This window comes from Acanthochromis polyacanthus, chromosome 13, assembly GCF_021347895.1.
Source record: "Acanthochromis polyacanthus isolate Apoly-LR-REF ecotype Palm Island chromosome 13, KAUST_Apoly_ChrSc, whole genome shotgun sequence".
Taxonomy (NCBI): Eukaryota; Metazoa; Chordata; class Actinopteri; family Pomacentridae; genus Acanthochromis; species Acanthochromis polyacanthus.
In genome coordinates, this window is record NC_067125.1 from 28,630,185 (window position 1) to 28,654,110 (window position 23,926).

Here is a 23,926-nt window from a genome sequence, read left to right on the forward strand (position 1 = left end):
CATTTACTTTCAGTACATCAGCTACAGCTACACAGTTACATACAAATAGCAATTTATGGAATATAATTTGCAAATGTTCCTCCTCTGTTTATATTTTCTACACAAATCACCAGATGTGCATGTTTTCAATGTTTTTTTTGCTGCTTTTAATGATCCCAATGCATTATGTGTGTGTGTGTGTGTATATATATATATATATATATATATATATATATATATATATATATATATATATATATATATATGTATAAAATATACTATATAAATATATAATTCAATGCTCAATGTATGAAAAGTCTGAATATATATAATGTAAGTCTGATATCATTTCTACACCATCGCTGAAAAGGAAAATACAATCACAAGTCATCTGCTGTACGTAACACCGCCGGATGTGTACAATTTATTTCATCTATAACAAAAAAAAAAAAAAAATCAGAAAAAATCTGCAGTTTAACGGTCAGCCTTATTTATTTACAGCAGGAACCATACAAACCACAACCAATATCAAGGCAACATTTGGTGACCCGTCTGCCCTCTGCTCTGACACACCGTTATAAAATAACAGCACTATAAAATCTGTACTTTAAGGATTTGTGCAGCATGCAAATGTTTTAACGGACAGTGTGTAGGAGAAACATTCAGCAGAGGGCACAATCGGTGTCAGTTCATATAACAGCCAGGCAGTAACTTTAAAAGCAGGATCACAACTGTATTTACACAGACTGAAATAAAACGTTCAAAAATCAACATTTCTGAACAGACATTAATGCATTTGATTTCATAATAAAGAACCAAGCTTACATGTAACATCCTATTGAACTAAACATTTCCCAGGAAATAATGCATGGTATTTACAAAACAAATCAACGGGAAAAAAAAATTCTCGCTTATATATACTGAAATCTAATAAAGTTACAGGCACTGTGTGTATTTACATGGTTTTCTGGTATTTTTAACTCTTCAGTGCTGAAGAAACATTTACAGCAACTGTCAATGAATAGCAACATGGTTCCGACGCATAATCCAATTCAAATTAATAGAATTTGGCATCAGATTATATCAATAGCTTCTCTCAATGTACATAAATAGATGCATCAGAGTGGGATGAACTCACCAGGGTGAATTAAAAGTAGTGATTTAAAAGGGATTTTTTTTTTCACCTTGTAGCATTTTCAGTTTTTAGTGAACACACACACGTCACAGTTGGATTTTAGCTGCCCCAAAATTCACAATCATCTCCGACAAACAGGTGCATTAATGCTTGAGTTACAGCGCGACTATCGCTGCGGTGCGCTTTTCTGGATGTACAGTATGAATTTAGTCTTTTCAAGATTAAAGGGAGCAAAACAGAGTGAGTTAAATCAGTATGTAAACAGCAGATGTGCAATATCACTGATCACTAACAGTCCAAATGTATGTGCACTAAAATGTGAAAATGATCCACGAAGGCAAAATTTCTCCCATATTATAAATATAAGCTTTTCAGACATCTAAAGTGTACTTTATATACAGACAATATACAGTATGTATATTTCACAAAGCCAGCTGGTGTTAAGAGGAATATCAGTCCTCTAAAGGCTTTACATTCATTCGGGAAATAGGCACTTAATATATATCCTTTAAAGCATCTGATAAATCAATTCACATTAGCAGCTTCTTTTTTTTTATTATTTCTTTGGCTACTTAAAAAGTGCAATTCCCTGATGGAGACAACACTGGTGTTTTTGATCTCAGGTTAATGAGTGCTGTCAATCGGTACCGAAGACAAAGTCATCAACTCTCTCACGTGGAGATACACTAAAAACGGAGACCTCTACCGGATTGTTTATAGCACCATGTTGTAATTCTCTGAGCTGTATAGTTCATATATAAAACAGCTGCAGAGTTGTGCTTTCTATATGTTTCCTCAGTAACAAAATGCATAGTTAAAACTCCAAAAGCTGAACCTTAGAGATAAATACAAATAGGACATCTGGCACAAAAGGCAACGAAGATTCAGTGAAATTCTCAGCTCAGTCTACTACCTCTCTAGTTAACACTTCTTTTTTTTTTACATAAACAGCCAACATAACAGCTCGGTGAAATTCTGACCTCTCAATATGATAATATAAAATCTAATATAATATCAATTGGAGCCAAATTGAAGTTTAACAGCAAACATATGTATGTAGATGCCAAGGTAAAGCTTTGTTAAAACTGCTTGTGTTTTGTCCACAGACTTAGTTGTGTTTAGTGAAACTGATCATATAAAACTGCATAAAATATAAAAGATAATTTAGGTAAAAAACAAAGCAAAACAAAAAAAAAAACCAAGACATCTTTCTAATTAAAATCTTGGTTTTCGGAAGTATCAAGATTCCTGTAGTTTCACTTGAAAAATGACAACAGACAATATTTTGGCTAGAATAAGGAAACACTTCAATACTCTGATTGGACGGGTGCCAGAAAAAAAAAAAAAAAGTCTCCATAAGTCTAATGGACTTGCAGCTATTTTGGAGAATTTAACACGTTTCATTCGTAGAACAGAGCTAGTCAAGATCAGAGCACCTCCTCTTTGCTCAGGAATCTTCGTCCTCATCATCTGGAGCGGAGTTTGTCGTGTTGTGCAGGAACGCTTCCTTCTCCATGGCCATCATCTCTCCTTTTATTGAGCAGGAAGGCGTGTAGGCGTCGGACCTGCTCAATGCTGCCTCTGTACTGTTGCGGATGCCGTAGCTGAAGTAGATAACGAAGCCTAGAAACAGTGCAAAAACAATAATACAAAGACAGTTTAAAAACCCCAAAAAAGTAAACACGAGTGCAGCGCAAAGAATATTTGTCATATCTGACTAAATGTACCTAAAACCATCCAGATGGCAAAACGCAGCCAAGTCCCTTTATCGAGCTGCATCATCAGGTACACATTGACAAACATACTGATGACTGGGATGAAGGGCAGCAGAGGGACCTGTGGGAAGAGCGTGTCTTTAATGGGTAAAACTTTGCATGTAAAAAAAATGCATCCAATGAAGAAGAATACTGGATGAAATCAAACAAACAACATTGAAAACTAAGTGGATAAATTACAGTTAGAGTAATTAAAACCTGGACCCAAAGACCAAAACACTTTTCTTGATGTGACAAAAATTACTAGCAAACTTTGTCTCTTAAACATATTCAACATATGTTCTGCAAGTGTGCAAACAGGATTTGAAAACAGGCAAAATAAAGTGTTTGTGCTGTCAATATGCTGTCATAAGGGGAAAGCATTAGGGGAATATACAGCGCATTGAAAACTTAATGATTTTTCACCCCCCGTAATACTTGAATTATAGCGAAAGTGGTTCAGTATGTTTTAGTCTATTAACTTCCTGAACATATATTGTTTTCTTTACATTCCTACATGAATAAATATAAACTGAAATTGGCATTTTCTGTTTCTGCTTTGACATCAGATAGTAGAACTGCACAGCATCTCGTGGTAAAACTCTCCATTGAAGCTGCAGCATATTGCAATGTCAACATTTTATATAGAAAACTTTACTCTAAATGCTCTGTTTATTTGATGAAGTGAAAGCTTGAACAATGAGAACGTTCGCGTGTTGCTAAATCAATTCAAAAGCCTGCCATAAATTCAAGATTCATTGAGATTTCCTAGACATCTGCTGGGTTCCATTCATTTCCCTACAGAACGAAAACGTTTTAATGCATTTGCGAGGAGTTTGAGTGCATTACCATATAATGAAATGAGTGCAAAAAGTGAGCAGATTTGAGGCAAGTTGATTTAACTAATGAGGTGAAATGAACAATTGCATAATCAATTTAAACAGGACTTTCTTTGCAAACAGTTGGCAATAACACTAGGTGCACACAATCTGTAGCTGTCAGGGTAAAAGATGTGCTTAGCAGGCTGGAAGAAATAATAAAGCCCGAGGATACAATCCATCCCTTTTTACCGTTTGCTGCTTGATGTTTGCTCACAGAAAAGGAGTTAAAAAGACGACGGAACGATGAAATAGTGAGAGAAAAGTGCTTCATATTCACCTTGAAGGCGAGTTTGGCTTTGCTCTGCGGCTGTCTGCATACAATTAAGGTGAGAAACAGGCCGATCGCCATGACAATAGTGAGGATGGTAACAGACCAGACGGCCAGGCCTCCATTAACTGCGACAACACCGAAAATACACACTAAAATACCTGTAAAATAAGAGAGGACACCACATGATCTGCTGAGTCGGTAACCAGTAACCAGATTATCCAGGTATTTTTGTGCAGTTTCCTCTGTGTTTTCTTCATGTCTCACCAAGTATGCTGGTGCAGATGTTGACAGTAAACCCAGACAGAGGAGACGGTTCAGTGTTAGACGGAAAAAAAAGGTTCTTGATGGTGAATCGATCCTCTGGCTGAGGTAAGATGTCGATGTACGATTCAGCCATTTCAGGTTCGTCCTGGGTGTTGGCCATCTCATAGGCGGCGCTGGGCTGCTCAGGCTGGTACCTTCAGAAGACCAAACAGTCAGAACAAGACATGCACACCGCAGGACTCTCTAAAATACTGTTCACTAAAGCTGACGACACACCACAGGATCTTTCTAAATCCTAAGGCTTAAAAACACACTGCATAACATCCATTATGATGGGTTTAGCATGTTTTTCTCTATTAACCCTTTAAGCTTCAGTGTACCGCCGGCGGTACACCTACTAATTTGCATAGGAATTTCAGGAATGTCCGACGGGTGCAAACGCGATTATACAAACACTATACACCGATGGAAAGCTTAGATTCTCATGAATCCGCCGGTATAAACCACTTTCAGATGCGATTACCACAGCGGGTGAGAAAAACACATTTGTCCGACAAAAACAAATATTTATCCATCCGTTCTCTATACACGGCTTCAAAGCACACAGCGCGACTCACATTTCCGGGTTTATTATTACACACAAAAAAAAAGATTCCACAAAAAACGGCTATAATCCAACCTTTTACATCAGATGACACAAGCCAGTAAACTATTTTGTCCAAAACATGTCCTGAAGTCGGTATAAAATCCCCGAATCGGTCGTTTTCAAGGAAATGCACCTCCCGATGCGCGTCCAATATTCCCCGTATTTTTCGTAATTTTTTTATTTAAAAATAGAATATTAGCGATTTTTTGTACTGAAAACGGCTGGAATTGACTGAAGCTTAAAGGGTTAAATACAAATGATTAGAATCATTCACTCGTGTAGCCCAACATGCATTAATAACATGTAATGGGTAAAAAGCTTAGACAGCTTTTAGTAACTTTGAACAAACTCTATTACGTCCATCTTCTAGTCTCTTCAATCTTGAAGACTATATGTTTGATATCATCAAGGCAGCTCAGATTAGTCTGTAGTATCAAATGCAAACTGAAATTCTAAGACTCTTAAACACATCTGGGCTGACAAGTCCGACGAGAGGCTGACGATTTAATTCCCAGTGAGTGGGTATAAAAATATCCTGCAACTCAGCCACATAATCCTCTTGTGTCCTGTCAACTTTAGGCTGGATTTATAAGTCGAGAGACGAGGAGTACCTGAGGACCAGCACACAGGCAGCCACCAGAGTGTAAGCCAGCAAAGTGCCGATGGACATGAGGTCAACCAGGTCCTTCAAGTCAAACAGGAACGCCATGATGGCTGCAGAATGCATGGGAGAAATATATAAGTCAGCAAGATGGCTTCAGAAAACCCATATGATGCAATAATAATAATAATAATACAGACATTGTGTATGTTTAGAGATCATTCATACTTATAAAGCCAATAATTCGACTATTTCTGTGCAGCTCAATGTATTAACAACCTTATGTGATTTTACCACCATCCTCCTTCCACTAGGGGGCACTGTTGCCTTTGGCCTCATCCAACCACCTACCAGACATAAGCCCTGCCATCATGGTGGAGATGATGGGCGTCTTCCTCTCACTGACACGAGCCAGAAACGAGAAGAGTAGACCGTCGCGAGCCATAGCAAAGATAATGCGAGGCAGCGGAAACATGGAGCCAAGGAGACTGAGTCGAGGATGAAGGAAGGAGGAGGAGATTTATAACTTAAAGAAACGTCTTGTGAGCTTTGGTTTCACACTGGGCCTCAACTTCTCTCAGCACTGGATGCTCTAATCAGGATGTTGTCGTGTCAGTTTTACATGCTGCAATAGCTGACACAGGAAATTTGCAGGGCTGTCATGGTTTTGGTTGAGTTCTCATGTTGAGGCCATGTGCACCAAGAGTCTAGTAGGAATCTGAGAGGAACCTCAGCCAGTTAGTGAGTTTAGGATGTGAGCTCACCTGCCACAACACCTGATGTTACTGTAGCGGTTAGAGGGGTTTTGGTTCGCGGGCTGATTTTAGCCAAACATTTGAAGAGCAGGCCATCTTCTGCCATGGCCCAGATCACTCTGGGCATTGGGAACATGGAGCCCAGTAAACTAGTTCAGGAGACAGAGAGAACAGCATGCCGTGTAAGTGAAGGCACACAACGAGAAAACATAATCAGGGAAGGAAAAATGTAACCACTGAGATAGAACAAGAATACGCTATGAATTCTGTTCTTGGTGACTTAACAAGTCATTTTTTTTCCACACCATGTGCATGTCTATACACTAGTGACCTAAAATACGTCAACACCTGAATGCGACACGTATGAGGACTGCTGAATACTTCATATTACAGCACTGCTTTGTTCCCTTTCAGCCACATGAACTGTCCTACATGTTGGCCAATAAGATCTCATTACAAAGGTACTGGATAAGAATTAAAGTCCAGACTCAGAAATTAGGTTTTTGTACCATTTTTAAACAACAAACTGTTACAACAGACTTGGAGTTTGCTGCTGTTGAAAATACTGTTTGTTTTGCTTAGCTTTGACTAGAACTAATCAAAGCAAGGAAAACAGCAACTGTCTAAATGCAAAGAGGCGTCTGTCTACATGCTAATGGCCAAAACCCCATCTCAGGGCAAGCATGCCAGTTAGTGTACAATAACAATCAGTAAATGTTCTTATTAATCTGTTGTAAAACACTGTATACACACAACACGCATGCAAAAATATACATACAACATAATTTTAAAAAGATATCCACATTAAAATTGGAACCACAAAGTATGTCAGGCTGAATTAAAGATGCCCTGTGGAGTTTCTAATGTGTTGAAACTATACTGTATGTGTGGGACTTTGCTTGGTTTGGAAAACAAGTATTTCCGGCTATGTTTTTTCTTTATTTCACTGAAGTGGCATATTGCGTAAAAAATGCACCAATGCAGGCTTGTTTGACAAAAAAATGTGCCTCCTAAAGTTTTTAAGTGGTTGGAAGAAAATGTATTTGTTAGACACTGAAGCTAAACACAATGTATTAAGTTAACATTGTATGTAAATAGAAACTCCACAGGGCACATTTTAGTACATAAAATATCATTTGCGCACATGATTTTTATTAAAATTACCATACAAGGAAGAAAATTCACTGGTATCTAGTAAATCACAACCTTTCATGAGTTTTGCAACACATTTGTAATATTAATACTACATCTACCTCACCTTACAGTAAAGAAAAGAGAATATAATAAAAACCATTATACTAGACATGAATTATTCATTTCTAAAAAAAAAAAAAAAGCATGCTGAACAATTACAAGTCCTCTCTAACTCTTCATGCTGAGAGGCAGCAGGAGATCCTCTTACCTGGTCGACAACGCACATAGCGAGCCAATGGCCACTGCATAAGTGGCTCCCTCCCAGCCCACATACTTAAAGGCCACCGGCAGAGGGCTGTTCTTGTCCAGCATGTAGTACGGCATCATCACGGTGAGTGCCGCGGACACACAGAAATACGCCACAAAGCAGATTAGAAGGGAGGTCACGATCCCAATGGGGATGGCCCTCTGGGGATTCTTCACTTCTTCTCCTGGGGAGGAAACCGGAGGTGTCAGAAGATGGAGCACATGTGTGGATTATCAGTTTAATGTATTCTCTCTCTCACCTGTAGTGGCGATGCAGTCGAACCCTACAAAGGCGTAAAAACATGTGGCGGCACCAGAAAGGACTCCAGCCCAGCCGAAAGGCATGAAGCCGCCCTGACCAAGACTCTCCTCTTCTGGTAAGGAATCAGACATACTGGAAGGAAAAGGAAGAAAACAGTCTATTAAAAAAAAAAACACCTCTGGCAAATCATTATACATTTGGGGAATAAGTTCTTTATTTCACCCACTTGAGGCTTGAGTTTATGGTGCCATTGAGGATTTCTTTGGGATTCACACTCCAGTTTTTCAGGTTTCCTTTAACTAAACCAGAGATGACGACAAACAGCAGCACCAGTACGTTGATGCAGGTGAAAACTTTATTAACCAAAGCTGACTCTTTCACTCCAAACCCAAGCAGTCCTGCAAAGAAGTTTAAACAAAAAGACGTGAATGATCAAATAATATCACGTAAAACACTGGAGAGAAAAATGCGAGCTGTTCCTGACCTGTCAGAGTGAGAATGATGAACACAGCAAAGATGTCTGGATATTGTGCCAGGACTCCTGGTGCGTTCATGGTCATGTACCGTCTGCAAAAGTCCTCAATTTGCCTACCGATCAGCTCATCAAAGGTTGCGCTCCATGCTCTGGCCACACTCGAAGTTCCTGTGTAGAGAAAAGTAGTCATGTAAACTGAAAAAATATCAAGAATGGCAACCAACTCATTTCCTTCCTCATGTAAAGTGTCTCACCAATGACATAGGACAGAATGAGGTTCCAGCCGGTGATAAAGGCCCACAGCTCTCCGACCGTCACGTAGCTGTAGAGGTAAGCTGAGCCGGTTTTGGGGACACGGGCTCCGAACTCGGCGTAGCACAGACCAGCCAGGACAGAAGCCAGAGCAGCGATGAGGAAGGAGAGGACGATGGCCGGACCGGCACTGTCGCGGGCTACGGCTCCGGCGAGCACATAAACACCAGCGCCGAGTGTGCTGCCGACACCCAGAGCCACCAGGTCGAAGGTGTTGAGGCACCGAGACAAGCGAGACTCGTCTGCATTACAGTCCACAACCTTCACGCGCAGGAGCTGCTTCCCGATGCCTTTCAATGTCGCCAGAATCATCCTGACTGGCACTCTGCACCAAAAGTTCAGAAGATACCTGCTGACAAAACAAGAACAACAACAACAGCGCTGAGATTACTATCCACATGTCAAAACATCTGACTGTTTGTTGTGTTTTTTTGGTCCACTTTTAAGTACAGTAAAGACAGCCCTGCTAGCATTTGGACGTGGTTGCAAGACAAAAATGGAAATGAGACCTTTACGAATGGTGTATTTTGAATCACAATGGGCAGAAATCCATTGTACCATGCAAGCTTATTGCTCCTTTAAGTAGAAATGTAAAGCATCTGGTGAAATTTATATAATAACAAACGTCAGAATTCACACAAGAAGGCACTAAAAGTCCTGCACGAGAACAAAGGAAACATATATGAGCTTTAGCCCTTCAGATCAGTAGGAGCTTTTAATTTTTGATCAAAGCACTGCAACTATTCAGTGTGAAAGAAACACATGCCTCATCGATTTAAAATTTTGTATGAAATTGCTGGTCTGAACAAATGAGGTTATTATATTTAAGCAAACATAAAAGCTGAACAGTAAAAGCGGCTGGACGTGTTAAAATAACGCATGTACAGAGCACTAGTTTATCTATGTGAACAAGTTCTGATCGTGAAGAGAGTTGTTATGGTGCTAAATTTGTGTACGAACATCACATGCAGCCACATTTCAATAGAAATGCAATAGTATTCATTCTGAAGAAGTCTACCAGTGCTGCTAATGGAATCTAGCATGTATTATATGCTGAATTTGACATTAAAAGTATGATACATCATGTAGAAAGTGCACACTTTTAGTATGGAGGATTGGCCCTCTTAAGTTACAAGGTGCAGCTATTTTGTTCTAATTAATTGTTCTCTTATTTACGCACTATTATCTGTTAAGTTCAACTGATCCAAGTTACAGAGCAAACAGTAGAACTCCATTTCAGCTGATTCCTGACAGATGTCTGACGAAGTCCACTAAACTGCATGCGAAAAAAATGAAATATAAAGACAACAAAACCAGCAGAAACGGACATTCCATATCCCACCACAAAGGTAAACCAAACCATGATGCTACCAGTCATTTCAGATCATCATTCTCTTGGCAATTCACAAATAAGGTTCAAAGCCTCGGCCATGAACAGCACAGCAGAGACAGATATAAGTCTGCCCAACAATACTCACTTCCGCAACACAATACAAACCAGGATCTTCTGCCTTCACCGATGAACTAAGATGCTCTGCTTTTGGTTTACAGTTCCACTCAACTTACTTCTTTGGTTCTAGGGTCGGCTTTAGATGAACAGAGCTGAGAGACGAGTTTACGAGCAGTGGTTTGACACGTGACACAGACGCCTTTTGCGTACAAACCATTCAGGTGTCTGTCTCACAAATAGAACAGCGACACATCACATGGCCTCCAGAGCAGCTGTGACGACAACCACGCCTCCCCTCATGACAAACCAACAGACTCTGACAGGCTCTCCTTATTATTGTCAGATCAACAGCCCAAAATTCTGACCCGAGTGTGCTGTTTGATCCTTTTACAACAGAAACATTCCCAGAGTTTATGTCAAAGAAACACTCGACTATAAAAGACAAGATAAATCGTGAAGCTGAACAGGTGCGAGTTGTGTTTCTAGATTCTGATGAGGTGGACAGTGGATGCAAACATGTAGTTCCTGTTTGATTAAACCAATGTGGATTGTGTGAAAGACTCAGCAAAGGAAAAACTGCATTTGCAAGTTAATAAGTACTTCTCAAATCAATCAAAAAATATAAACAGAAGTATGGAACGAAAGAATACGTCCTTCTATGTCATAAAAGGGACATTTGCCAAGTCACTACCTGACAAAAAAGGGGTGATAACTGCCAGTGGTTCAGATATACAGCAGCATGCACATGATGCGACATGCAGCGCCTGAGCTAAAAAAGGAGGGTGGGCAGGAAAGGACCCTGCCCTCCTCTCAGCCAATCCCCGAGCTCAACACCTGCTCATGACACACAGGGGCAAACGGGTGGATTTGGAATAGCAGCCAGTCACATGCGCTTCACTATTTGGCTGCAGGCAAATTACTCTGGCTCCTTCAAACGACTTTTATATGGGCTGGGACAATGTTTACATACATGAGGATGGAAGCAGAGTCATAGTACGACCTCAAACAAAGCTTATAGTAAATGTACCTCAAAATTAGTATAACTTAAATCCACGAAGGCTTGACAAGGCTGGTTTGGATCAGTTTGATGTAAATTATTGTGAAAGATATGTACTCTGTTAAACATTAATACCTGATCGCCATAGATTTCTTGTCTGAAAATGGTTCATCCATAACAAACAACACCTGAAAAGCCACCTGTGTCTAGGAAAGGAAATTACCCAACAATCGGAATTTCAGAAAAAGCTGCCGACTCTCCTCAGCTACAATTCTCTCTGCATGAATTCAAAAGAGGGCGACAGATGATGAGTCCATTCAGAGAGCTCTGAACTCCAACTTGGCATGTGAGGGGTATTTAGCAGCACTACAAAAAGCCCATCTGCCCTTGTGGTGTGACTGGGGATGAAGCAAACAAAGTGCCATGTGAGGACGCCCATAAAAAAGACATCTTACACAAGCCAAACAAACAAACTTTCCCTTCCAGGGATTTAGGCTTTAGTGAGGCCACATTAACCTTGTAACATCGATAAGACAAACAACAACACCAGGCCATTAGAAAATGAACAGTAGCTTCTAGTGCTTTTGAAGTTTTGCTGAGAGAATAAAGCCTGTAAGTGGGTTTTAGACACTCCTGTACCATTTCTTGCTGTTGTGGAAGAAAATAAAAAGAAAAACTGAAATGTACAAACCTAAACCACCCACACTTTAAACCACAAAGGCTGATTTTTATGATGCAACCAGATAAATCATCACTGAGGACTAATGTCTCACTTTCTCAGCAATTAAACAATTGACTATAAAACTCTGAAAGCACATGTTTGAGCTTATGGTTAACACATTTATTACTATTACATACTTGTCTAATATTGCATTTGTATATAATTATACACATACAATCTGCAGAGACTGAATGGGAAAAAGTCTGGCATGTAATTTGGTTTTGAAAATGCTCACGCTTACAGATACTAAATCATGTTAAAAAAAAAAATCACCTGCCATTCCCTATGATAACTGGTATTCGGTCTACATAGTCTACAGACACAGTACAGCCAATAATAGTCCCATCCACAATGTACGGTAAGATTGCTGGATGTCGACACGCTGGCTGAAAGCCGGGCACGCTGTCAGAAGCAGTCCCCCAGTTAAAAGCTCAGCTGACATGTCCTTGCAGGCTGACTCCGTGTTGACATTCAGTACCTGCCTCATGCTTTGTTCTTTTTGACTTCGTGCAAATTCATGAATGTCACAGCGACTCCAAATACAGCATCGACGCTGCACCGTTCATCCTACGACACATTTCTGTCAGGCACTATGTCCTACATATGTTAATGTTAAAATGCATAAATAGATCCGAGATAAGTTTCTGATCCCTGGTATTATTTTCACACTTTCTTGGTTGGTGGCCACACCGTTCATTTAACATGTTCCAACTGCTTCTTTGAATTATTTTGTGAATATTTTTTAGAATAATGTCATCCCTAATTGTCTAACATGTCAGGGACATGTAGTTTTTACATTTCTTTGCTAACTTTTCCACAAATACAATTGTTCACTTCACATCTCTAATAAATCCACAAACAGAAATGGCATTTCCCCCCCAGCTTTGTTCAAAATATTCTATTTTTAGAGGTTACTTGCTGGTTTTGAAACCTGATACCAATGCCAATACATCAGTGTTAAATGCTTGCAATTATATACACTGCTGTTCAAAAGTTTGGGGTCACCCAGACAATTTCATGTTTTCCATGAAAACTCACACTTTTATTCATGGGCTAACATAATTGCACAAGGGTTTTCTAATCATCAATGAGCCTTTCAACACCATTAGCTAGCACAATGTAGCATTAGAACACAGGAGTGATGGTTGCTGGAAATGTTCCTCTGTACCTCTATATAGATATTCTATTAAAAATCAGCCGTTTCCAGCTAGAATAGTCATTTACCACATTAACTGACTAAACAGTATTTCTGATTGATTTAACGTTATCTTCATTGATAAAAAGATGCCTTTCTTTCAAAAATAAGGACATTTTTAAATGACCACAAACTTTTGAACAGTAGTGTACGTATATATATATAAAAAAAATTACTTTAGTTGCAGTTTACATCTGTCAAAGTTTTCATGCAGTGAAATATTTTTAACAGTTACAAGAACCGCATGAGTTCATGCCGACAACAATATTCTAGGTAATCCAAGACAGGAAAATAACTTCCAGTCAAATTCTTTGGCTGGTTGGCACACCTTCTTACATTAATACATGTAGATCGGAGACAAATTAAAGGAAAGCGCGAGTACATGAGTGGAGAAACATAAATCGACAGAAATGCTTCCAAACTGTTGCACTTTATGGTACGGTTAGTGTAAGACACGAACACCCAGACATGCTCTGACATGTAGTCAAATTCTTAGAAAGCTGATTCAAATTTTATACGAAGATGGTACAAAGATATGATTGTTGGGGCACAGATGGCACAAGCTTCAGTCACACAGACTACTTAACTGGATTTATTAGCAACACTGACTTAAGTGACAGACGCTGTAATCAAAAGTGAACATTTGACGACCGTGAGCCTCGTGCAGGAAAAAAACAGACAAGCAATTCTTCCTCAGATGACTTAAAATGTCAATGCAGGAAGTGATCAGTCTGTGAGCAAAAACAACCCATTAACAATTACTAATAGAGGGATATTATAGTAGGGTTGCAGTTAATAATTCCCCTTACAAAGATGAATGAACAACCAAGAGTTCAGTGCATAAAAATAATTGGCATTGCTCTATTAAGATGTCCAAAAAAGCTCAGATGAGTCATCCTTCACCATATATGTGGGTCACTGCATGTGTTGCGTTCCTCAGCAGTACAGTGCAGGCCTAAATGCTTGATCCCTACAGTGAGGGGATCCAGTGCTCTGTCAGCTCTTTTGCTTCTGTGGTTTGGATCTGCTTATCTCCTTAGAGGGGAATATCACTGAAAATCCGTACAAAGGTCTGAGCGATCACCTTTATCCTCAGATGAACCATTTCTATTCTGATGGGAGCAGTTTCCTTCAGGATAAAAGTGGCTCCATCTAAAGGACGCGAGGGGTCACTGAATGGTTTAATGAAAATTATGTCACCACAGTCACCAGATCTCAAGTTAACAGGACTATTATGGGAGATTTTGGACCTTCAACATTATCAAAACACCAAATTAGGGATTAGTATGGTGTTAATCCCCCCTGTGGAGCTCAAAAGAGTTGGAGAATCAATGTCAAGATGCACAGAAGCTGGTTTGTTGACACATGACAGCCCAACACCTTACTAAGACTCATTTTGTTGGATTTTCCTTTAGTCTGTCACCCATGCGTACACAAATACCACACCCAAGGATTAGCCTTTTACAGTATGTTGCCCTCATGCTTTCATTCACAGAAAGTTCACTATTCAGAAGGTGTACGGAGCAGCAGAGATCAACATGCGAACAGCTCTCTATTATAATAACTATGAATGGAGCAACCGGATGCAGTAATAATGTTAAATGGAAAACGTGGTGTAAAAGTTTATAACTGAGGTAAATATTAGCTGCTTGGATGACAGGAAATTGTCATCCAAGCAGGTCAGCTTTAATTATCTTTTTGTTCGTTTGTTTTTGAACATTACATAAGTCATCTTCATCAGTTCCTGCAACTTGTGCAGATTTTCTGTCAAGTACATATATATTTAATTACCATAAAAACTGCTTAGAAATGGAGGAAAAATAATACAGAATGTGTATTTTCATCTTTTTGATTTGAAGGAGGAAAAAGCATGGTAATATGAAGTGGGTCACTTTACAACTTTACTTTAAAATACAGTTTTCTGTAGGAGCAACAGAAAGAGGAAAAATTACACTAAAATCGCAGTAACTCTGGAAGATAAATGGATTTGATCAACTCTGACATCTGAAGACGTCTCTTACATTAGATTTATGAACAAGAGGGGAGACAGTATAGATCAATAAAGCTCCCCTAAACACAAAAAAATCCTTGTTTCTTTACTGCTGGTGTTCTCATATTGTTGCTCTACACAGAAATGTTGACGGAGAAAAAGAGAAGTTTGACAAACTGAGTCTGGGTATTTATTTGATTTAGTTTATTCTTTACATTGCAGAATAAATATTTAACAGAGTTGGTATAAAAACGTACACAATTGGACCTGAGTAAGTTACAAACTATGTTGAGTGCTTAAACATCAACGTCACATGGCAACAATTGTCAAGGTAAAAAAACATATGTTTGACCAAAACTTTTAACTAGTTTAAAAGTTGTAACTTTTAAACTAACCCTAACCCTCTTAGTTTCTTTCATAATATAATCCAAGATGGAAAAACTTAATAAAACCGATGGGAAATGTGAGAGAATGGCCTTTCATTTATGGTGTGTGCTCATTCAGCCACACTGCTGCTGGGACCGACGGCGCTATAAAAGGCAATGTTTCTTCGAACGCAAAGCTCAAGTCTCCCCTTTAACCACAACCGTCCACAAAACTACTCCGATTTCGCCTCCAAACTGCGCATCATTCCACATTTGCGCCACACTCGACTACTTTAAAGTTTGGCGAGAAAAAGTACATAAGCTTCTCAGATGCTCTCAGGTTGTATTGCATCAGCCGGATGATGTTGAAAGCATGTGCAGCTGCTTCCTTATGGCGTGTCTTTACGCATTGCGCACGTCTGGCCACATGGCGCCTTTCCCCCTCCTTTAACTAACAGCTCCGGCCCCATAAATTAATTTAGAAGCAAAAGTCTGATGGAGAAGCCTTACCTACTTGAAGGAGATCCCAAACAGCCCCTGCTTCTCTCACTTTTACTCCTCACCACAGTCGACTTCCTCCGCCTCAAACTCTGATGGGTCGCACGAAAGGACACACACACGGAGGTGTAGAAGGAAGCCCGCCTTCTGTGGCTCCACCCGTTCATTTCTTTTCTGCTGCAACCAGATGGCGCTCTTTACAAGCAAATTCTTCTTGCATCTCCTCCTGTTCATCTTTTGGAGGCATCCTGGATTAGAGAACAGCAGCATGCCCTGCAGCCATGTCTTAATTTTAAATGTATGCCCATATCAGTATGCATATGTTGACATCTCTCCCTGCTGTTCCTCCTTCCTTTCATCGTTGCATACAAACAGTCACATCAACACCGGATGATTATGGATTGCTTGTGAAGTTGCAAGTCTCCACAGGGGAAACAAAGCTGTTACGCTCCACTCCCCGAGTTCCCTGCTGGGGCCGTGCACTGGTGTCATGTCGTGATCCTCTTATTTCAGCCTGGATCTTGATACATAACACAAATCTACAGTAGGATTTTGGGTTATCTATGTGAGAGGGATCCAGTCTGCACACACCAGCCGAGAGCTCCACCCATGTCTTGGGATTCAGGGACTCCCAGTCATTTCTTGGGTCCTGTTGAAATAGCAGCCGAGGGTGTTGAGATCTGCTGGATATTCAGGCCGCTTCATGATCCCCTCCTTTGCTTTGACTATAACTACTACATGCATCAAAGGGAAGACATAATTGGTAAAAGAAGTGCTTTATACTCTGCCTTATCTGACATTTCTAGATTTATGGTTGACTGCCGCTCACCCTGTGGGCCAATTGTGGCTCGCCTTGATAAATGGGAGTCGGTGGTCTTAGGTGATTTTGAAGTAATGCAGTTCCCGTGGGACTTGGAGGAGAAAGTACTTCAAAAGAAATACTATCCAACAGCCTACATAACCAGATATCACTGCGTTTTGTTCCTGTTAGATACACTATTTGCCAGTTTCTGGGGGATGGTTCACACCTCATGAAATTGTCGGTATTAATGCAGTTTCCTACTACAGGCCAGTGTTTCCCAGCTGCAGTTATCACTGGCACTGATGGTTTTCATTCAAGCTTTTTTAATGAGGACTGAAAAGACATGAGATACCAGGAGAATGCAGTTAATTACCTTCTACAATAGAAAACAAGTGGCACTTTGGGCCCCAAAGATCTTCGCTGGAACCCGTCACTGCCAGTGTTGTGCATAAAGATGAAAAAGGGAGTGTAATGACAAAAAGAATAACAGGACACTCTGCTCTCTGCTGGGCCTGACAACAGTCCCACCACACACATTGATCTTCTCCTCTCCCTCGCTGATGCCAGAACGCTCCACCAAGACGTTGTGTTTTGTTTTTTTTAACAATCAGTCACATTAAAAGCAAAAATTCAAATCAGGCTGTCAGAGGAGGCCAAAATTCCTTCCTTCTAGTGCTTTTGATAGTGACAGTCGAGGAGTAATGGGACATTGTTGGAAAACTCACTCGTTTGCCATCTAGCCAAGAGGTAGATGTGAAGACTGTTATCAATTACATGTTAATGCTTTCAGTAAAGAAACAGCTTGATCACGTTTAGCCTTACTTATAGCACAAATTGATGTCTCTTAAAATAAAATAAAAAAGATACGCAACAATAACTCCAGTAGCCCAAACTTGTGCATCTCGTGTTTTACTGACACCTGAGCCTCAAATCCCTTTTTAAAGGCAAATGTCTCTTTACATTTGGAATAAAGAGCCCTTTATATAACTGGATAAAAATATTCTGTACCATAAAGAAACTTTCTGATCTATTATTTCCTAGTTCTTGGACTAAATCCAAATAAAAATGCTTGAAAGTCCATATATCCATGCTCAGTTTGAACAACATTAACTTTACAGTATTTAGCTGAGGTTATATAAGCTTTGTGTACTCCACAGTAGGAGCAAGGCATTGTGTACTTTCTGCCTCTCTGGAGAGAAAATACAGTCAAAATCCTTTTTTTGATGCTAGAATGAGCACAATATGTTTTATCCAAAAGGGTCAGAAGAAGAGTCTCAGAGGATTCCATTAATACCTTCAGAACACTGGCATGTGTTGTTATATGATCTTCTGGGATGGTATGTTTTTTTCCTGTATTTTTTTTTTAAATAAAACCATGAATCTTGGCTCTGCAACATGGATGTAAGGGCATAAAACATGTTGGAGCTGCTCCAAAGCCGTTGTGATCTTTGCTTTAAAAAAAACATACTAAAGCATTTTACTGAGCCGTTGTGTGACACTGCACTTCCATGTTCCTAACATGATGCTAAAAATCAGAAAATGACCACAGCTTGATGCTTTGTGCCTCCTAAATGTTCAACACAACAACAAGAAATTAAGCCACTGACCACTCTAAAGGTTACAGAGGACAATGCCTTACCATTGTAGAAAAAAAAGAACTAACTGGTCTAAATGGGATCAGGTCCCATACTGTGTGCCACAGGTGTTCAAACCTGCAGGAGCTGATTGTTGCGGAAAACCACAGGCTACCTCTGCTCAGAAACGATGACAACAACAACAAATGTGATCTTGACTGCACAGAAGGTCCTATGTTGTAAGGTGAACTTTACTATTCATATGCTGTGCTAAATACACGATTAATTATAGAAAATAAGCTATTCTACCCTTGATTATAACGTCGTATCCGGACACTGAATCATTATGGATTCAAGAGCGTTTAACTCTTCACATTCTCATCTGACTGACTGATCTTTAACAGGATGACTTTAAAAATTCTCTTAGGGCATAAAGATGCTGTTTTGAGCAGGTTTTTCAGGTTCTGCCTTCCCTGCTGTTTGAACACAAGGATCACGCAAAGGAAAAGAATTTACTGGATAACAGACAGAGTCATTCAGATCTTCATTCTGGAGTTTGAATGCAAATACGTTGCAAATCTACATCAGCACAAAAAATATTTATTGGTTATTTTTCCACTGTGCCAGCAGGAAAAATGACACATGATCCAATAAGCAGTTCACAAGTTATTGCATTTATTTTCACATTTTTTAATGTGTAGTACACTTCACAGACTACTAGAATAATTAAACTTTATTCTCACTGCTCAGAGTACAAGTACTAAGACAACCAAATGCTTTTCTCATCTTTATCTGTAGAGCTTTGTTTTTTTTTTTAACAGAATAGAATATCATCGCAGGCATTTTGTGTCAGAGCTGCAGCAGTGTGCATAGTGAAAGCCCTTCCTAACTGGTGCAGTCTCATGGGTCAAACTCTGAAAACATCCTCTTTGTGCATGTCATACTCCCTATTCTGACTTTGACATTATTGAATTCTCTGGGATCTTCCCTTTCAGGCGTTTATATTCTTGTGAGGCAATAAGAAATGCAAGAAGACAAACTGTTACCACACAGAATGCGCACTTCAGGGTCACTTGTGAAATCGTCTCATGGACACCACAGTACTTTTTAGAATGAGTGTTTATTGTACTGTGTCCTGTGGTGTTTCTGTTATTCTGTCCGCTATCTTTGCTAATTTGCATGATTGTTATATTGTTAGACATGTCACCCACTTTTACAACATGCACCCAAACCAAGTAAACTCCTCCCTCTGGATATGAATGTGTGCAGCGTATGGGCCGAGCAGAAGCAGAAGTATCAGCGATGAAAAGTAAAAAAATAAAAAGCAGCAAAAAAAAAAAAGAAAAAGAAAAAAATCACTTCTGAACACCCAGAAGACGCAGCCTCAAAAATTACCACAGAATTGAATCAGCACCTTTGTGAAACTGCCACAACAAAAGCTACATTGTGATCTATTCCAACTGCTTTTCATGGTGCAGCTGCTATTAAGAAACTGCTTGTATCGATGCCGGCACACAAAGACACATAATCTGGTGTAAGTAGCACAAAGTGCGGATGCCTAGGAAATGGAAATTGAAGTATTATGGTCTGATGAGCTGTCTTTCATCCCCCTTACATCATGTTGTGGGAATCGCTGAGGTGATTGCTCTCTATAGTCCAGTAACAACATTTCACAGCTCCCCCAGTCACTGAATGCAAGCTGAAATGTTACTGTATGTTCTCAAGTGTTCAGTGTGAAGTATATTCCTTCCTTTTGTCGCCCGAAAGATTTCAGGGCTTTCCTGATTGAAGTGTGGTTCAGCATCCGACAACACACAGTTCACAACAGACACAAATAATGGGGTTTCAATGGAGTTTAAAGCTGCTTTTATAAGCGAGTTATTTTTTTTTTCATATGATGTAATGCCTGCTTTTCTTATTTTCTCCAGTAGTGGGAATTCACAACTGCACTATCAACATAATATTATTCATTACAGATTGCATTTTTCAGTTAAAAATATAGTTTGAATTGCACACTTAAAAAGTAAAACTCAGCTGTGACTTTTGCACTGCGATGAAGAGGAAGAGCTTATTTTCACAACAAGAACACCTATAAAAACTTGATGTTCATGTAGAGGCAAAAATCAGTTAAATAATATTCAATCACAATCTACACTTACTTCCTAAAAATGGTGGTTGAATGAAACTAATATCATCAAACTATATTAAAAAAAATGTGATTGTAAGATAATTATTTTTTTAAATAAATGAAAACTCTTTGGGATTAATAAAGTTTTATCATCTCTTATCTCAGCCTTTCATGGATTTGGCTGGGGAAATCAAAGAAATCTCATTTTACTGGCCACATGCAGCTTTTACATATCCGACAACTTCTGGGTTGAATTTACCGACAGGTGAAAATCCAAAACGACATTTAAAATTTGAATTTTGTATCAAGAACAGAGTGCCATCACAGTATATTCTGGAGGATGTTAAAGCCAGAACGACAAAATCCGTAGGCAGACAGCACGTTCGACAGACTCTGATTTATTATCATTAGTAATAATGAAAGAAATATTCTGAAACGGTTGCAGTGTATCAGACATCAGTTTTACTTTTGAGAACAAATGCAGACAATTCATTTTGGCAGTCGAAAAATGACAATGACATCGGGTCAGATGAGGGATGATTAAACACTCCAATTCAGTCTCAGCACCTTGTTGCATAAAATATAAGCATAGTGATCCTCTCTGTGCTTTTGGAGAGGTGGAGAAAGGCATTTTTGAACGCTTTGGTGTTGCACAAAAATAAATGACATGTTCATGATACTTTTGGCTAAACACAGAAGAATGGTCCTGAATACGAATGCGTTTTCTTCAGCTGCAGGGGAGGCAGATCAAAACCTGCCATATGCTACAATACATGGCTTAAATGCCTGAGAATCTGCACTAATGCAGTGGGTGTGGATCACAGAATTACAGTATCCGTGGCAGTAAATCAAGGAATTTGCTTTTATCTGAGATGCCCAAAATCACGTCTTGTTTCACTTCTATCAGGCCCGCTTTGATAACACGTGCAGAGAATACTTAAAAACGTCCAAAAGACACCCATTCATATGGCAACAAGGGACTGTTAGAATGAGGATGGAAGCAACAACAACAACAAAAAACACAGCGCACAGGCTGGAAGCAGACCAATTATCACAGTGATTTGCAAGACATAATATTTTATGACATTTTGCGAGTGAGTGAGTTCACAGTCACCTATCATCAGTGATGTTTCTCGGTTCGTACACATTTTAGCTAATCAATAACCTTTTCACATAACAGCGATAGGGAACCGAAGACGAGCGTTGCAGCTGCTCTTTGAGATGTTCAATCAAGTGTGTGTGGAGACAAAAAAGTCGCAAAAGTCAGAACTAATTGGAAGAGGCACATGTCGTTCTCTGTGTGAATTGAGGCGCTTTCTGGTGTTTTTCCGGAATAATCCCAGGGGGAATGCGACGCTACCTAATGAACACGGTGCACATAGATCACAGTGTCTTTAAGTAGTCTAGAGTGTGAGTCATACCTGTAATACTGTCTCCTCCCCACACAAAAGGAAGTGCTGATCATCAGTGTCAACGTAGTGTCATAGTGGGATTTTGCAGTGTGGAGAGTTTAGGAAAATTCACAACATCAACTACTTTAATGTGATCTACTGCAGGGGAAAACTGCATTACTCTATGCAAAGAGGGGGAAAATGGTGTAATTCAGCTAAAATGTTGCTTGTGCATAATGCAGCACACTGTGAACAATCCAAATTAGGTGATTTTATCACTGCTTTAGCTGCAAATTACTGGCTTAATAACTGAGCCATAAATAACCACTTAAATGCTCCCAGTAGCTGCATAAATTCAAACATTACAACACAACTGTTTTAGACACTCATTAAAAGTATAATCATTCAAGCCAGTTTATTACTGTGTGCAAAGTGCAATATATTTTTATACGTACAATGTCCCACAATGCAAATTAACAAAGGCAGATCTCCAGTGATTAAGTACCTGGACGTTTTGATTTTCAAGTGCTGGTAATACTGTAAATCCCTCCACGTCTTTGACACTACAATATTAGTTCTATTTAAATACAAAATAATTAAATCAAGTAGAATGTTTTCATTATATCTCACATATTGAAATATTCATATTTCATTTATTTATTTCTGTATTTATTATGTTTGAATAAATGAATGCTGGCTGTACTGCTTCACTCTGCCACAGTCGTCGGCCATGTATTTCAGATGACATGCCAAATGCAACAGAGCCTATAAATGGCTGCTGGCTACTGGTGGATGGACTCGGCAGGGTTTTGAGTTTTAGCATCTAGCTGCTGGTCAGGTTGGACGCTTCCCAAATGGACCAATCTGCAGTAAATGGGGTTACACAGCGTCTAAGGTTGCAGATGGTATTTGAAAGCACACAAGCTTACAATGCTATTTTCCCCCATTTAAAAACAGACTTGAAGACAAAAAGTAGGTTTTGGTGGTGTGCAAGGTTGACACTTTAAGATGAAGGTGATTGTTAACACTCAGTTTGAGTTTGGAATCCATTCTCAATCCTGGTCTCTGTGGAGACAATCATCCTCTAATAACAGTAATCTATCTCCTCGTTGGCCAGGACAATAGCTGTTCTGCAGGGGATGTAGACCTGAGAGAAAAAGAGAAAGAGAGACAAAGGCAGGAAAGAAAGTGGGGAGAAAAGTGAGATGACAATTCAGGATTAATGATGTTAATAAGATCACCAATTCTGGAGATTACGGAATCTTCAGGTTTATCCTTTTTTTCTTAGAAGTGAGACATGCAGGCACCTGGTGGTGCATTAATGATCAGGCATCGTCGCTTCTCACAATCAAGGTCGACATGACGGCTAAACAAAGAGGAGAAGGAAGAAAAAAAACCTCAGTGAAGACGAAGATGGGAGGTGTATTTAGACGGTTATTCACATCTGAGCAGAAAAATAGCTCTTGAAAGGAGACAAACACCACAGCCTTGATCGAAGACAACCGTCAAGGTTAGAGAGGTAAAATCAAAGTGTGACAGAGTTAAGGCTTCATCAGGACCTCTGGGTGGCACTAGAGTCAGCATGTTAGCAGAGAGTAGAGGTCTTAAACTGCTTAACTTGTGCCCATAAACTGTGTGGTAGCATTTCATTTTAGGCTGCAGGCTGGAGGAGAATAAGCATCCTGGTGTTGTTGGTCCTGTAAAATTCTTAATCAGTGCCTTAAACCGTCTAAAATTCACATCATTAACATTATATTCTATTCATATCCTGCGCATTCAAGTGAACCATCCCCAAACGAGCAATCTTGCCCTAATTTCCATTTCTGAACTCTCTAATCAATGCAATAACCGCACGTTTCATCATCTAAACATATTGGCTATGCATCAACTGTAAATTTAGGATTCTGTGAAGATACTATCTGCCAGTAGGCACAGGCTGATCTAAAAGAATCTCCAAGTTCAGTGGACTGAAGAAAAAACACATCAGCGAAAAAGAAGCACACGAAAGGGAGCAAAAAGAAAAAAAACAATCAAACAATT

The 23,926-nt window shown here is 39.5% G+C and overlaps 2 protein-coding genes across 4 annotated transcripts in view; both read right to left on the reverse strand.

Moving 5' to 3' along the window:
• Nucleotides 1–447: 447 nt before the first annotated feature.
• On the reverse strand, nt 448–16,142 carry LOC110947886 (high affinity cationic amino acid transporter 1-like). 3 transcript variants are annotated; one of them, XM_051957681.1, is made up of 12 exons: nt 16,008–16,142; nt 8,718–9,124; nt 8,473–8,631; nt 8,215–8,386; nt 7,987–8,120; nt 7,689–7,911; nt 6,296–6,435; nt 5,542–5,644; nt 4,285–4,478; nt 4,027–4,178; nt 2,842–2,950; nt 448–2,737 (listed from the first exon to the last, which is right to left on the reverse strand). In XM_051957681.1, exons 2-12 carry the CDS (start codon nt 9,085–9,087, stop codon nt 2,562–2,564), a joined length of 1,932 nt encoding a protein of 643 aa, XP_051813641.1. In that variant the 5' UTR covers nt 9,088–9,124; nt 16,008–16,142; the 3' UTR covers nt 448–2,561. The 3 variants fall into 3 exon arrangements, with proteins under 3 accessions (XP_051813641.1, XP_022044905.2, XP_022044904.2); XM_022189213.2 differs by having other exon boundaries at nt 16,004–16,141; XM_022189212.2 differs by having other exon boundaries at nt 8,718–9,127; nt 16,004–16,141.
• Nucleotides 16,143–20,934: 4,792 nt separating this feature from the next.
• gbe1b (glucan (1,4-alpha-), branching enzyme 1b) overlaps nt 20,935–23,926 on the reverse strand; it is a 79,303-nt gene continuing 76,311 nt past the window's right edge. The window contains exon 16 of the mRNA XM_022189214.2: nt 20,935–23,033. Within this exon, the coding sequence (XP_022044906.2) occupies nt 22,971–23,033 (63 nt within the window). The 3' untranslated portion in view covers nt 20,935–22,970. The remainder of the gene's footprint in view (nt 23,034–23,926) is intronic.